The sequence below is a fragment of the Acanthochromis polyacanthus genome, chromosome 4 (assembly GCF_021347895.1).
Source record: "Acanthochromis polyacanthus isolate Apoly-LR-REF ecotype Palm Island chromosome 4, KAUST_Apoly_ChrSc, whole genome shotgun sequence".
NCBI lineage: Eukaryota > Metazoa > Chordata > Actinopteri > Pomacentridae > Acanthochromis > Acanthochromis polyacanthus.
In genome coordinates, this window is record NC_067116.1 from 21,785,761 (window position 1) to 21,801,954 (window position 16,194).

At 40.3% G+C, this 16,194-nt stretch overlaps 1 protein-coding gene across 4 annotated transcripts; it reads right to left on the reverse strand.

The window, feature by feature from the left end:
• Positions 1-58: 58 nt before the first annotated feature.
• lhx9 (LIM homeobox 9) lies at positions 59-14,089 on the reverse strand. 4 transcript variants are annotated; one of them, XM_022209174.2, is made up of 6 exons: positions 13,790-14,089; positions 10,155-10,393; positions 9,189-9,391; positions 7,872-8,230; positions 4,251-4,453; positions 1,443-3,616 (listed from the first exon to the last, which is right to left on the reverse strand). In XM_022209174.2, the coding sequence occupies exons 2-6, from the start codon at positions 10,332-10,334 to the stop codon at positions 3,362-3,364; spliced, it is 1,200 nt and encodes a 399-aa protein (XP_022064866.1). In that variant the 5' UTR covers positions 10,335-10,393; positions 13,790-14,089; the 3' UTR covers positions 1,443-3,361. The 4 variants fall into 4 exon arrangements, with proteins under 4 accessions (XP_022064868.1, XP_022064866.1, XP_022064867.1 ...); XM_022209176.2 differs by lacking the exons at positions 1,443-3,616; positions 13,790-14,089 and adding an exon at positions 59-1,014 and having other exon boundaries at positions 10,155-10,821; XM_022209175.2 differs by lacking the exon at positions 13,790-14,089 and having other exon boundaries at positions 7,872-8,227; positions 10,155-10,827.
• Between the last annotated feature and the right edge of the window lie 2,105 nt (positions 14,090-16,194).

Consider the following 16,194-nt stretch of genomic DNA (forward strand, 5'->3'; position numbering starts at 1 on the left):
GCATATTTTTATTTTATTTTTTGTTGCCACGTGAGGTATTCTATGGGCATCAAGGACATAATTTTCATATGCTTTATTTTGCAGCTGACAATAAATCATACAGTGAATCAAAGGAAATAATATACATCTCAAGGAAAATGTTAACAAGATGATGAGGCGCATGCAAAATGAGAATCTCTTCTTTATCGGCTTTGTTTTTTCACTTCCTTCCCTCGGTACAGCCAGATGGCAAAGCTCCAGCTCTGCAGTCCTCTTCATACACTCATCATATTTGATGGGCATCCTGCTGCCGAGTTTCAAGGAGGCCATGTGTTTACGAAATGACACTTGTGACAAAAGAAAACTTCTATTTAGCAAGCGGATCCTTGGGTGGGGTGCATGGGGGCAGCAGCGTGTGTGTGTGTGTGTGTCTGTGTGCACTTGTGTTTGTGTAGCAGAGTGTGTGGTGGAGAACAAGGCTTGTGGGAATGTATATATTGTGCTTACAATAGGAGCAAGGCAGTGGGAGAAGGATTGTATGGCGTGTGTGTGTCTGTGTGTGCGTGTTTGTGTGTTCATACCATCCATACTGTCTCTGTTTCACACTGTTATCATGTCGGATGCCTGCTGTTTTTCAGTCACATCCTGCCTTTACTTTGAGCTTCTTCTTTTTTTTAACTATGTTACAGTACATTTTAATATCATTTTTGTGCATTTACCATTCCAATACAGATTTTTTTTCCACATTGATATCATACATTGTGTGGTCTCCTCCGTTGATGGATTCAAACATTCAGGACAAACTTTAGTTGTTTTTTTTTCTAAAAAAACAAAAATCATCTGTTGTACATTTGCAACTGCAACAGGTTTTATGTTGGTTGTTTATTTGTTCTCAATATGCTATCATCTTATCCTAATATTGTCTTTGTCTTCAATGGTGAGGAATTCCCATCAAAGTTTTCCCCTTCTGTTAATACTTTAGGGAATTTTCAAACGTCGGGATGTATGGCTGTAATGCCCCAAGATTTGTTCTCCCTGAAAGAAATGATAGAGTAAGAATATATTAACTACAGAGCAACCTGGCTTTACGGGGTCTGCATTTACTCTTACTTCATTTTAGGTTTACCAATATGTTATGCATAAATATACTATATATGTATAGAGATATAAATCAATATATGCTTTGCAGCATTCCTTTTATTTAAATTTTAAAGCCATGTTCATGCATTAAAAAGCAATTTCATAGTTTTGACTGCAGGGTTTAGATGCAAATCCATGGGGCATTACGTTAAAAACCATAAACATCATAAAATAGGAAATAGAAATTAAAAATGGAGGCAAAAATGAAGACGTTTAACTGGTCATTAATAACTGAATGCTTTCTCATTTGTTGATGTGATAAACAAAAATCGTATTCAAGAAGGAACACAAAAAATGGCAAGTGTAATGAAAAATAAAACCCATTTAAAGCAAAGTATTTTTATTCACACAAATTTAATAAGATATATAACAACCGTTTGGTCCATAAATATTTAAGGGGAAATAGTTTCTATACACCATCTTTATCAAGAAACAGGGAAACATGGACAATCTTGATAGAACACTTACTGTACTCAACTATTAACACGAAGATCAATATATAAGGTTCTTGGATTACCCAACTATATCTGAAAGAGTGCACAAATGCTTTCTATGACATCGCTGCCCCCTTTTTAACAGGATACACCATAAAAAGATCTTCGGAAATAAGATGCAAAACAGTACAAAACTAGTGAGGCGCCAAAAGGATGTGAATCAGTTAACAAAGAACACATATATCCTGAATTTCACAAACTTTCTCCCAAGTTATAGCATAAGGCACATAGTAGAACTGAGTTAGGCATCTACTTCATTAAGTAGATCAAGAGTACCACTTTGTTCTACAATAGAACAAATTGTGACGCTCACAATGAAATGTATCAACTCCATTGAAGATTTGCTCGCTCTTTCTTTCTTTTCTCTCTATCTTTCAGCCAGAAGAAACATGTTTTTGGTCTGTTCAGTGGCAAGTGTCATTGAAGAAAGTATAAATATGGCCAAAAAGGAGAACACATGGACAATGATTTCCCACTGGCTGCCTATTACGACTCCACCTATCTGAGGTCATTTGAATGTTCATGTCGGCTCTAAAAATCTAGTCTGCAACGTCGCAACCACTTAATTTCTCACTCCTGCTCTTTTTCCCTTTTTAAAATCACATCGTTACCCTGAGCAACATGATAAAAACAATAATGCACTTTTCACTGGGCAGTATATTGTCACTGTGCAATTGAGTTTAGCTGTGGATCTGTGGATATGTTTGCTAGGCTTGATCCATTTGACTGTTTGATCTATGACGCCAACAAGTCCAAAATAAAAGTGCTCTGTCATGAAAACAGCTGATAACAACAGTGCCCATAAACTGCTCTCCAATTTGAGTTTCTCTCGCTGATTTTTTTTAACTATCAAACAATATCTATCAATGTGACTGCATTACATGTTGAACAGTTACCACTGTACAGATTGTGGGATTTTGCTTCTTGCTCTCTATCACAGTAGAGTTGTGAATCAAGACAGAGATGTGTGTGGTTTCAGCATCTATCGGCCATATAAGCTGTGATGGTCAGGCGCTTACAATGTAATTTAGACGTTTTACATGTAGCTCTGTGAGATCCCAATGTCTGATTCCATCCAACTCAGTCTTAGAGACTGAAACATTCGGAAATAATTAAAGCCTGTTTTCTGGAGTTACCCATATACAGAACATTCTACAAGTTTATTTCCCAAATTATTCCAAAACAGGAAAAAAAATCTTTAAATTGGATAGTGCGAACACAGTGCATACATATACAGGTTTCTGAGGGCAAAATATTCATATTATTTTAAAGATTACCAATTAATCATAAATTAGGAAGGGCTATTTTTTTTTTTAGCATAATTCAATACAAATATACAAATCAAATCAAGCAAGAAATCTAGTTTTCCAGACAAGCTTCAAGTTTAGTTTTTTTTCCCTCTAATAACTTGTGGAATCCATGACAATTTTCTAATGCCTTCAACTCCAAAAATGTCCCGTCCAAAATCAATCTCTGCATATGGCATGCAGTTTCAAATGCTACACATTAAAATGATTTCCTCGTGTTTTAATGTGGTCGCTGCTGTTGTTGCTCTTGGTGTTCTTGTTTGTGTACACAGTACAGCACTTTCTGTTCCAAGGAGCTGTCTCTGGTTGATTTAAAGGTGTCACTTAAAAAAATAAAATGTAAATCGAGGAAAGAAAATCAAAAGGAAATCAGAAGAAAAACAAAGCAAATAAATTCAGGTAAAATTTAAAAAAAAAAATCAGTCTGCTAGAGATAGCTTGTTAGAAAAGGTTTGTCAAGGTAGTTTGCGAAGGGCTCCCCGAATCATGGCTGTCCAAACTAGAGGTGACGGAGGTCACTACAGTGATAGAGGGGTTTGTCAGGTCTGTTAGTGTGGCCGCGCTGGAGGGGGGGGTCAGGGCCCCACTGTCGGATGAGGGTGGAGGGAGTGAGGTGCCATCAGCCTTATCAACACCTCCATTCTCCTGTCGCAAAACGTTCCTTCTGAATTTGGCTCTTGCGTTTTGGAACCAAACCTGCAAACCAATCCCAGTGTGGCTTTTACTTTTTGTGTTTAAGTAGGATTAATTTTTAAAAAGAAATCATTCGTACAGTAGCTTACATATCAACTTATCACAGCTGTTACTGTATCAACTTGCCCTTGTCTTAAATATAGAAATCTTTATCTGATCATTTTCATACAGTATTTTGAGTATCTCAAGGGGCAGGTGACAATGAACCAGTTAACTCCTGAGCACTCAATACAAGAATGTGGATTTTAATAGCAAAACAAAACAAATTCTTCCCCTTATTTTTTTTTTAACTGCGAGAGTTAAATTACACCTTTTTCCCGCTCTAAAGATAAAAAGGACATGTGCACTCTCGTTATTTATAGTATTAGCAACAGTATTAAATGTAAGTTTGTATGCTGAAGAACTGCTTTCCTCCTTTCTTTCCCAAAAAAATAACATTTAACAATTTGCAAATTTCAGATAAAAACCCCTGGATATACATCTAATGACTAAATGGACCAACAAAACAAACGGAAACTCAAAAGATGGCATTAATGGTAACTGTTGGTGTGAAATGAGAGGGACGTGGAGGAGGAGTGGGGGTGCACACACAGATGTGGGGTGATCACATTAGTAAGAAGAATGGCTCTGTGCTTACCTGTAGAACTCTCTTAGTGAGGCCTGTTTTCTGGGCCAGCTGCTTTAAGTCCTTGGCATCTGGGTTGTGGTTGATGGCAAAGTAGGATTTCATTGTTCGCAGCTGATGGTGCTTGAAGGAGGTCCGCATGCGTTTGGTCTTCTGTGTTGGAGGGTAGGCCTGCTGGTCCCGGTCCAAGTGATCGGTGTCGTTCTCGTTGCAGCCTGCAGAGAGGGCAGAGGGCAGAGCACAGGGTTGGCTCAGCGTCTAAAAGGAACGACTGCAGAATAAATCCAGCTCTGCAAGCGGTTTAGTGTTTTGGAAAACTGGCCTTCTGTGTCCAAATTCAACCTTACTGCGTCGAAGAAGTCGGACAGCTAGCTGATAATTATGCAGCACTTCACTACTGTCCAGATATTGTTATTCTAATAATAATGAGAAAAATACATCTAAGTTTTTGCGACTGATGAAATGTTGCACTAGTTTTAAGGGTGAATATTAAATAAAATAGGTTGTTGTAAGGTCAGGATTTGAAAAACAAAACTGACTAAGTCTGTCAAATTGTGGGAAGTCTATAGATTACAAATGACAGGCGGTAAATCATGAAGATTTTGCAAATTTATAACATGCAATTAAAAAATGTGACAGTGACAGTCAAGAAGCTGATTAAACTGACAAATCAAATTAATTTGACCTCTGCACATACACAGCGCACTGCAAGCTGTGTTTTTTTATATAATACGTGTCAGTACAATTACAACAAGAGGCAATGCTGGATGCTAACCATACGCTGGGACCGGGTTAAGTTATTTCTGCTTGTGTTTGCAAAGACTAATAGGCCTAATGGGTCTCATTTGTCAGTAGCTTAGTGTGTGAAACACTTAAAATGGACCCACTAAATTAAATGCATGCATGGCTGAACACTGCTACTGCAAGAGAAAGATACTTAGCACACATTTCAGTATAATGTTCTTTTTAAATGATTTTTAAAAATTATCTTATCGCAACAGAGAGAATTTCTTGATGCGATTTCAAACGGTGAAAATACAATTAATGCCAAATCATAGCTGAGTTTTAATTATTATATTTTTTCCTATAGATTTTGTATTTATATTAGAACATGTTTTAAATGATTTTAGCTCTTACTTTGCTGTTTTAACAGGGGGGGAGCCAGGCAGGAATATCCACGGGATTTCTAAATTAAATAGTATGTTGTGTTGATTTTCGATTCTCCTTGTAACTGAAATGCTGACCAGCTACTTTCTCAGTGGCAAATAAAATATTAAATGAAATATACTAACCCTTCATCATGAGGATGGAGTAAAAACACTCCCACAAATTAATGATGGGGCTGAATTACAAATCGGTTTGAACAAGGCAGGGACAGAGATCAGAAATGGTGAGAAGCAAGTATTAAATGTGTGCTGTTCTATTGTGACATCAATTCTATTTTTTTTTTCTCATATGAAGCCTCTTCTTGTGACAGTATTTTCACTATTAATGACATCTGTGTTTTTCTGCCTCAGTCTTCTCGGGATTGTGTTTCACTTGTATTACCCACTAGGGGTCTCTATATCCAAACAAGAGCAAACTTCACTGTGTAGTGTGGAATCCACAGCAGACTCGCACCTTTCCCTGGTGAAAACAAACCTGAGTGTGCTCGCTAAAGCAGAAACATAACCTCAAACAAAACCTCTTCCTATTTGTCATGAACACGAGCCTCCTGATCTACAGAACGATTAACATGAGCAGTTTGATAGGGTAATGAGAAATGTGCAGTCAGGAATGTCAGAGCCTGGTGCAGGGAATAAAGCACTTTGGAAAAAATAAAATGTATTTTAGTTGCTCCTGTTTGAATTGTACATGTTTACTATTTCGATAGATTTTTTTTAGTTATTTAAATTTATGAGGTAATTTAAATATTGTAGGTCAAATTAAATGTGTAGCATACTAAGAACATTTCACGTAGCAATAAATAGATAAAAATCACAAACGCCTAAAAAATGCCATTTATCCTCCTCTTAAATTAAAAAGCACTCCATACAGTTTCATTGTCTTCCATTCTATTTAAATGTCCCAAATGAAAAATCTAATATTCCCACTGGGACTTTTAGTGTGTCTGTGGTGCTTAATAATGAGTTCACAGTTCACTGTGGGATTTTCTTTTGTGTGTGTGTTTTTATTGTATTTTTTATTAATTTATTTTTTTTACCTGTTGTGGCTGCATTATATTTAAGCGTTTTGGTGGTGTGAGCATATCCTCTTATTATAGAATTAAAAAAAAAAACAGGACTACAATGGCTATTTTTTTTCTATGAAGGCATCATGTGAACTTTAGCATTTGCATAATCCCTCGGAATTGTGTTTACGCATAACAAACCGAAGCTCTTTCAAGCGGAGCGCAGTGTACAGTGTTTTGTTTACAGCCCCTGGCCTCTCCCTGCTGCAGGCCCCTCAGCGCGGAGCTGCACAGTCCCTGAGAACTGTGCTGACCGCCGCACAGGAGGCCAGGGATTCCAACGTCACTTTCAATTAACAAAGAACAATTAACGCGCAGATTACCCCTATTCCTCCCTATTCAGCAAGAACACAGGAAACTTGGCGCACAATGACGAACTTTCTCAACCGCGCACTAATTCGCAGAAAGCGAAAACAAAATGGGGACGCTGCAGGGAGGGTTGGGGGTCGGGTTATAGCATGCAGCGATTCAATGCAAGATTTATTTATTTTTTTAAGATGAAACCTGGGTTTAACAGTAACTTCATGTGCGCTGTGATTGTTGCTTTTGTTCTTCTCAGCAAAAGTAAAACATCATTTTAGATGTTAATTTTGGCCACGATGTTACGCAGCTGCATATTTACCCAGTTCACACACATTTATTGTGACCTAATTTCCAACTAATTATGAAAGTCGATGAGCAGGTTGACGGCGAGGTCAAATTTTGATAATTCTCTGCGCAACACACGCCATAGGAACCGAGCGTAAAAGACGCATGGATAAAAAGCTGCAGATCAATTTATCCCTCAGCTCCCGCAGCGCACCTATATTCACCTATATTTGCAAGACCTATATTACAAATGTATGAATTTCAGACATGGAAGCCAGAAATGTTACAAGGCCACTCAAAGTACTGCCTGGATTTTTTTTAAATGAAAAAACACGAAGGTCTTCGTGCGTAACGGAAGCAAAACGTATCCAAAAAGTCAAGAAAAATATATAATCGTTTAATTTATTTGTGTAACTGTGGGATTTCCACCTAATGTTATATATGCAGTACTTTAAAAGCAAAATTAAATAAAGCTGACGAACAATTTGATTATAGTGAAGAATCCACCAATGCTCCAAAACTAGTGGGTCCATGAAGGATTGAACCTACATGACGCAGAACTTAATGTTTAATTTTACTGTAATTTTGAGGAGATGTGAACATTTATAAGCTGTGTGTCTTCACTGTCCTCCGCTGCTGGGCCTTTCCATACACCATAAAGGTCATAGAGACACATTTGCACCAAAACGTTCAAAAAATAAAAATAAATGAAAGATCTCGACGCACTCTAAAATGATTTTCCAACATGATCGTGTTGGTGTGTTGTTGTCTAGGTGTGAGGCTCTGTGCAGCAGCAGCATCACACGCCGCCTCACCTGTGTTGTAGCTGGGTATATCTATCCCCATGGCTGGGCTCTTCCTCTTGCGCGGCCTCCCCTTCTGCGCGGTGCCGGTGCCGTTGAAGTAGGGCAGAGTGAGGCCGCCGCCCTTCGCTGCCAGCTCGGCGAAGTTGAGCTGAGGGTGGTAGTCCGGTCCCTGCACCAGCGTCTCGAAGTGCAGCCGGCAGTACACCAGGCTGTCCTTCATGCCGAAGTGGTCTCCGGTGGTCAGGGTCTTGTTGCAGGTGGTGCACGTGAAGCAGCTCAGGTGGTACACGGAGTCGCGCGCTCGCATCACCATCTCCGAGGCTGATATCCCGAGGTGGCAGCGCGCGCACCTCTGCACGGAGAACCTTCTGGAACAGACACACCGTCAAGACTCGTCGTACGGACAGGCAACGACACGGCAGAACACAAGCTCCCAAGCTTCAAAAGTGGGCCAGCGTGGACGTGGGATATCACACTAACAAAGGTGTGTATGTGACGCCACAGCAGGCCTTTACTTTAAGCTTCTGCCACATCTGGCCCACAACTGAGCCTGTGTGTAAAAATGCTTTCTCGCTTAAATACGTAAAATAAGTCCGTGTGCAACCTTAATAATAAAACCTATAAGCCTGCTTCTGACACTAAACAAAAACAGCTCAGGTAGGCTAAAGGCTCAGCTTCAGCAGCCTATTAGAAGAATGAGTCAACTCACACAGTTCACATTTTATGATATTTTTTCTCTCATGAGTTATTTACTATTTTTGTGAATAACATCCCGGCCTGTATAAATGTGAGTTAAATATTTCATCACCCAGAGCAGTTCAGACATGTTGGCCCACTGTACATCCAGATAAGAGCCACAAATAGATCATTTTACTCTGCCTTTTAAACTAAAAAAAATAGCAGAAATGCACAAAGTGTGGGCCCAACACTTTTACTTTTTGGTTCACAGAGTGAGTGACTCATGCATGCTTGTGGTTTACCTTACACTCTGAGCTATAGAAAACTCTACACCTGAGCCACTAGTGAATAAAATACAATTTCAGTATCATAGCTTATTCCCAGCAGACACCATGCAGCCCCACTGGGTGGCTGTTATTATGATGTTATTCAGGCAGGAAAGAGGCCCTGCCACAGTGTGTGGAATCAGGGCCAAAAGTAGCTGCATTAATAATTGCCCAAATATGCAGCATGCAAGAGTTAAAATATACATTTACCTATAAAGTCAGCTTAAATGAATAGGCCACTGAGTGGGTTTACATGACAGTGAGCAAATATTTTTGGGTTCAAATGTAAAATTATGTAATGATTGACCTTCATTTTTCTTACCTGTAGTAATCCTCCTTGCAATAGATACTCCCATCCTTGGCAAAACACGTTAGCTCCGACTCCAGCGCTAGTTTACATTCACAGCATTTGAGACACCGCAGGTGCCACTGTTTGTCCACGGCCAGGAGGTAGTATCTATCCGAAATCTTGCCGCCACAGCCGGCACACAGGGCAGGTTTCTCCGGGCTCATAGAAGGCATAGTCTGGGACAGAGAGGAGAACAAAGCTCAGGGCAACCACCTCCCTCCAAACACTGCTGGGGAACTCTACTGCAAAATACATGATGTAAAAAAACAATAACAGCAGGCCTTTAGTGGCTCTTTTGGCCCTTTAAAAATAAAATAAAATCTATAAAGCTACCTGAGTAATAATTATGAATAGTTAAACATGTACAGGCTTGTAGTGTTCAGGCCCAATTGAAGGAAAAACACAATTTATAAAACAGATGTTTTTAAATTAATTCAATTTGGAGAGCAGGACATACATTTGTACCACTGACCTAGCATTTTATTATTATTGGTTATTGTTTTAATCTCTCCTTTATTTGTAGACATGAAATTCAAAGCGAATTAACTAACCATTTGGAGCAGAATATTTTAAATATGTGAAAATAATAACAATAATTCACTGTGTTTTTATTTCATCAGATTACTTGTAGAGACTGTATTTTTTCCTGACAGACAACAAAATGTGTTTACTCTTCTGTGTTTGGTGGCTAAATTAAAGCAGCGTGTTGTGAACATATTTAGAAACATCTGTCAGTCGCCGCTGTTAAAAAAATATTTTGCTCAAATCTCCTTCTAAGAGAAAAAAATTTTGGCTACAGTGGAAATCCTTCATTCTGTGCTACTTACCCCCTGAAAAACCTGCACATTTCCTGGCACGGTAACTGTGCCCCTATGGTCCGCAGTAAGGAGCTTTAAAAAGCCAGTTTTAACATGAATTGCAACACAACCCGGCTCTTACCGACTCTCTTCCGTTGAGCTGCATGCCCTTCGCTAGGCGCGACTCCGTTTTCGACCTTCTCTCCATCTCCTCCATGATCCCTTGGATGTGATCCCCGGAGATCCCGTGGAAAAGCATGGCTCCCGGTCCTGGACGCAACGTGCAACTGCCTGCCTCTGTCTTGCAGCCCACAACTTCCATATACTGTACCGCAGCGCTGCGCCCCGCTCTCTCAGCGCATCCAACTGGGCTCTGAGGCTCTAAGAGAGGCACACAAAACAACCAGACCGACCCACAGGCTCAGATCAGCTCCTCGGCAGCGTGCAAAAGCAAGTGGAAGAAAAAAAGGAAGAAACTACAGCATGGGTGGGACAGGAGGAGCAATGGTGGTGATGCACCAGCTTTTTTCCTTCTTCCCGTCAGTGTTTCTCCTCCAGAAGAAAAATATATAGTCCAAATGATGCGGTGGAAGTTGTTGGTGGTGGTGGAGGGGAGGGAGGAGGGGAAGGGGGGCTTACAGTGTGTAACACTGGCCAAAAATAATGACACAAAGTTTTTGTTGTTTCTCTTTTTTTTTTTCTTGGTGATTTCTCTCTCCCGGTTTCCCAGTCAGGGGTTCCTCGGTGCTTGGAGGTCAGGTTGGGACTGCCTGGATTTGAGAACCGTGTCCTATTTGTGAAGAGAGCAAAGCCGGCCCAGTCTGAATAATTTGGTAGGAGGAGTTCCTCTCTCTCTCTCTCTCTCTCTCCCTCCCTCTCCCTCTCTCTCTCTCCTCTCACTCTGTCTGCCTCTCTCTCCCCGCATCGCTGCTGATTTCTATTCACCAACAAAGAGCTGTCACTCTCCCCTCAAAAACTCCCGATTCGGGCTGCGCGCAGGACCACCACTTTATGGTATTGACATTTTCATTACTTTTATTCCCCAATTTAAAGAAGAGGAGGCCGGAGTGTAAGTTGCATAAACTGAAATGGACTTAAAGTAATTTCAGTGCGCGTATTCTGTTTGTTTCCAAAGCAAATAAGGTGAGGTAAAGTATAATAAACGGCTCATTGTGAAAGGGTTAGAAATAAATAACTTATCTGCCATTTAAGGAGAGTTTAGTAGGTCTGAAATTGAGTTTTATGAAATTATATGATTTAAACCTCACCGTTTTGGGAGTTTAATTAGTCCTAATCAGATGTTTGGGTGTCCCAAAATACCATAATAACTGTGTGTGGTATAAATGTATTGTCTGGGGCGGGGCAGTGATCAGTGATAGGCTAGAGGGCGGGGACACGTTGCATTAAACAATTTGAAATAATAGGATTTTGTATGTTTAGAAAAACACAAATTAATGAGATTTGGTTTAAAAATAGACATCCATTCCACCTTATGATTATCTTTTAAATATACGCCTACTTGCGTTTTTCTGTGCACGATGCTCTGCAGATAGAATCAGATTAAACTATTTTTAAATGTGTAAATGTTTCCAGTCTTTAACGCGCAAAATCATCTCTGTGCTTGAAACGCTCATTTCAGGCAGGAGTTATTGACTGTCACAGGTTTATGAACACAGTCCTTGACTTGTCTGTGTCTCTTCAATTAGGCCAAAGCCGAGTTTACCTGGCGAAACTCATTTATTTGTCTTATATATTTTGCAGCAAGCAGCGATGTGAAAACGAGATAAAAGAGAGCTCCATGTGGTGCTCGCCACGGGGAAACCACCACTATTTCTTGCACATTTTTAGAAATGGATGCTTTGTATAATGACAATACGATCTGAGTTATTCAGGGCTTTAATAAAGATAAGTGTCAATTTTAAAGGGTGTAAAAATTCCTCCATGCGAATAAAAAATGAAGAAAGGGGAAAGATGGGATAGTTTTACTGGTCAGCGTGCAGGCCAAACACGGTGACAACAAACCGAAAATGAGACAGCTCACTGTCTGGACTGTGACAAACACAACGCAGGCCTTTCCAGCTTAAAAAAAATCAGAATAATGAGCTGTGGTCTGAGGAAAATCAATGAGTACAAAAAAGTTGTCAAAAAACAACAGAGACTGAGTCTGAGAATTGGCTTTAGTCACATTAATAGATTTACTAAAGGCTCAGGGGGGTTTGCAGGTGTAGATGCTTCATCTCAAGACGTGTTACATTATCATGTGAACCCCCACCACCACCACACACACACACACACACACACACACACACACACACACACACACACACACACACACACACACACACACACACACAGTGGAGTTGTGCTGCCGTTAATTGGAGGCCCAGTAACAGCGCTATGGCTTGAACCCTCCTGGACGAGTTGGACCTGCAGCTGTTCTAAAAAGCATAATTTGCGCTCTGTCAGCATCAGGCACAGAGCGCTGAAAAGGGACTCAAAAAGGGCACACGGATTTCATTTCACCTGGACAAAGACACCCTGAGAGGAGTGATCAACTCAGCTCTGTGTGATATTTAATCTAACTGCACTTTTTTTTCTTCTTTTCTTCTTCTACTTCTTTTTCTTGTGCTTCGTCTCTGGAAATTCTGATTTGGACTCATTCCCGCAGCGTAATTCTAATATTTGCAAGTTTTTCTTTTTATGAAAAACACCCATCACGTCGATAAAGAGTACTGTTTTGACCCGTTGCCTCCAGCAGTGACATTTCATTTGACTGAAGAGGGTTTAACAATGTGTCAGTGAACACCAAGGGGTTGAGGGAATAATGTCTTTTGTGCTGTCGTTTTGTTTCCTTTTCTGTGTGTCTAATTAGAAGATTATACCTTCCACTAAATATTACTTATTGATCCCGTTTTGTTCGTTTGTGTTATTATTATTAAGCATCAGTCTAGATTTAAACCAAATCCAAAATGCGTAATTACGCATTTACGAAAAACTAAAGAAAATGCGGAAAATAAATAACACTTTTATTTTGAAGCGTTTTTATTAAAACTATGATATTAATTAAGCAATTTAGTTGTGTGTGCTACCCATCATGTCTCATTACTGGCTTTAAATAAAGTGTTGAAAATGAAGCTGACTGATTGTGTGTCATTTTTGCTTGCGTTAATGAGACTGATGTGTCCTAATTTCAGATTTGTGATCTTGTTTGATTAAATTAAAGCTTAAAAAACAAAAACTAATTAACGTTTGCTCGTTTTAAAAAACATGACGATTCCAAACAAGTACAAAAAATATGTAATAACAGTGTAATGTTTAAAATGACATGAGAATAGAGAATGGCTCAGTGGGCCAGTGACTTTAATCCAGTAAATAATAAAAATAAAATTCCCTACAATAATCACAAATGGAAATCAAACAACTTGGCCTGCATTTTCATGAAAGCTGTGTTTTGCCGTTAAGTTTGCACGATTTTGCAAACTCCAGTGTTTTATATTTGCATAATTTGGATTATATTGGGCATTTAAAAAATAATTTAGAGCATTTCGTTTTTTTGTGAAGAAAAAAAAATCCATAGCTCCAGTGGTCTCACCTTCCCTGTTTATCCCGGAGAATAAAACCCATATCAGTGCATTTATCATGCATCAGATCTGTCGCGCATTGCTTCACACGCTCTCTCCCCTGTCGTTTAGCTTCTTCTCTTTTTTCTTAAAACAAATCCGGCTCTCTATTATTATTATCGCCCCAAGAATAAATAGCAAATAGAAAAGGTCTTACCTGAGGCTGTTGCGGTGTGTGAGATCCCTGTGCAGCGCGCAGCCTGAGCAGCTCCGGACTGTGCGCACTGCAGCGTTCAGAGGAGACAGAGGAGACGCTGCCGGTAGATGGGGGGCTGTTCCTCGTTTCTGAGCTTCCACTTCGAGTTGGAGCGTCAATTAAAACACAAGACATTTAAATATTCCTCTCTCGTATGCAGACAGCCCTCAACACACCACAGCGCCACAGAAAATGAGAAGCCACGAGCCAATGGTCTACTCAGCATGTAGGTTATAATCTGTGATGCGTTTTTAAATGAAAGGAAAGATAAACTACAAGAGCTGCAGTCGCCAAATGACACAAAAAACACAACTACCATTATATATAATAAGATGTAGGATTATTGCAGGGCTGTGAGTTGGATTTGTCTTCTTTATTTTTAACCTCCAATCAGCTGGATATGAATTCAGCGGCTACATTTTTATTTCAGCCCCCTTAAAAAAACGTATCATGCAATCCAAATTCTGGGTGACTTCACGGCACATCTGGCTCTAAACAATTATAATCATCTTTCACCGTTTATGCACAAGTTTACTGTACAGGGATTCCAGGGAGCTGAGCGCGTTTTCCAGCTCTAATTTCACTGGCTGGAGAGGTTTGTGTGAATAAATAATTAGCTGGGTGTATAGTCAAAGTGGATCAATCAATCTGAAAAAGATATGGAGCACAGCAAGGCACGCCTGCAGAAAAAAAAACCGTGTTGGTATTGAATCACCAAATGCCAAATCGAAGGGATTTTCGAAATCAGTCGTTTATGAATTTTTTTGCGAGACTAAACCAAGCTGCACAGGGGTAATTATTACCAAAGATGGTCGTTTTTTCTTTATTTTTTAATGACAAACGAATGATTAAATTATGGTTCAGATGCAACAAAAAAATACATTTAACCTCTAGTTTGTGTTTCTGTTTTTTAAACTGAATGAATCCTCCATGAACAGCAACAATCACAACATAGCTGCTTTCTGTTTCCGTCCCCTGAGCTGCTACATATGTCCCTCCATTCATTCCTCCTGCAGCTGACAAACTTCATATAAATTCAAAGCCATAATGAGTGTATTCAGCCAGGAACCCTTCTGCACACATGTGGCCTGGTGTTGCAACATCGCATGAAAAAAAAGAAATGATGAAAAACACACCAATATTTAACCACATCAAGATATTTTAGTAAATATTAATACTGTTTATGTTTTGAAGACGCTTTGACGGTGCCTGACCCCTTAATGAGACTCTCTTTTCTCTGTTTAAGAGGTAAAGCAAACACTCCAAACCTTCTGTTCCTTTTTTAACTGTTGTTTATTGGGTTGTTATTCACTTGCGGGCTAAACAGTGTGACAGTGACCCATTAGAAGACAACAGAAAACACTTTAAAGTACACATTGGCTCCACCTGAACTGTATATTTCTTGTGAAAAGGGAGGCCGCGCAGAAGAGAGGATGTCCTGGACCTTCCCACACTGAACCGAGGCAGAGATGGGCTGATTTCAACTGACAACGAGTGAACAGAAGACTGTGAGTGAGAACTGGGGCTGGGAGCAAAGGGTGACAATTAATTACACCTCTGTACTGCTTGCATAAATGATCATGTGCCATACTGCTAACAGTCATTTTGCTGTGCTCCTTCAGCCTGGGTTGACATCACAGTGTATCTCATCAATAATGCAACAAACGCTGAGATCCATTTCACAGTGTACCACAACACAGAACGCACACACAGCCTTCTCCGAGCATGATACCCAGACACAGGCTCTGCAGTGGTTCAACGGTGAAACCACTGATACAGCACCAACCGCGGGGATGCCTCCCTGCCTAGCCTAGCCTTGCCTTGCTTCGCCTGCCTCCCTGAATGCCTGGCTCCTCTCTGCTGTAGGGCATGGTGGTTAGATTACCACACATCCAGGGTTCATCTGGAGTTATCATTTCTGGGTCACCTCAAGTGACACTCGGTCTCACAGAGGGAGCTCTCAGTCTCTCCCAAAGCGTGGCCGGGAAAAGGGAGCGAAGGGGAGGTGGGAGGCGAGGAGGCAACGAGGAGGAGGAAGGAGGAGGCTCTCCCAGGGTCCACCGTGGTGCAGGGGAACCACAGGCTAAACACTGACAGAATGAAGGAAAGGGGAAGGGAGTGGGGTGGGGGTGTTTTGGGGGAGGAGGAACAGAGGGAGGAGTGAAGCACTGTAAAGCTGTATCCTAGTCACATGTATCCCAGTCACATGAGCCCGGCTGGCTGGGTGAGACATCCTGGAAATATTTACAAACACACACTGGACACGGCTTGATAATTATTGGGGGAAACCAAATATTAAAATGCACAAAGGGGGACCAAATGCAGCCACGGCGATGTCTCCAAACGCAGCAGTTTAGAAATAATAA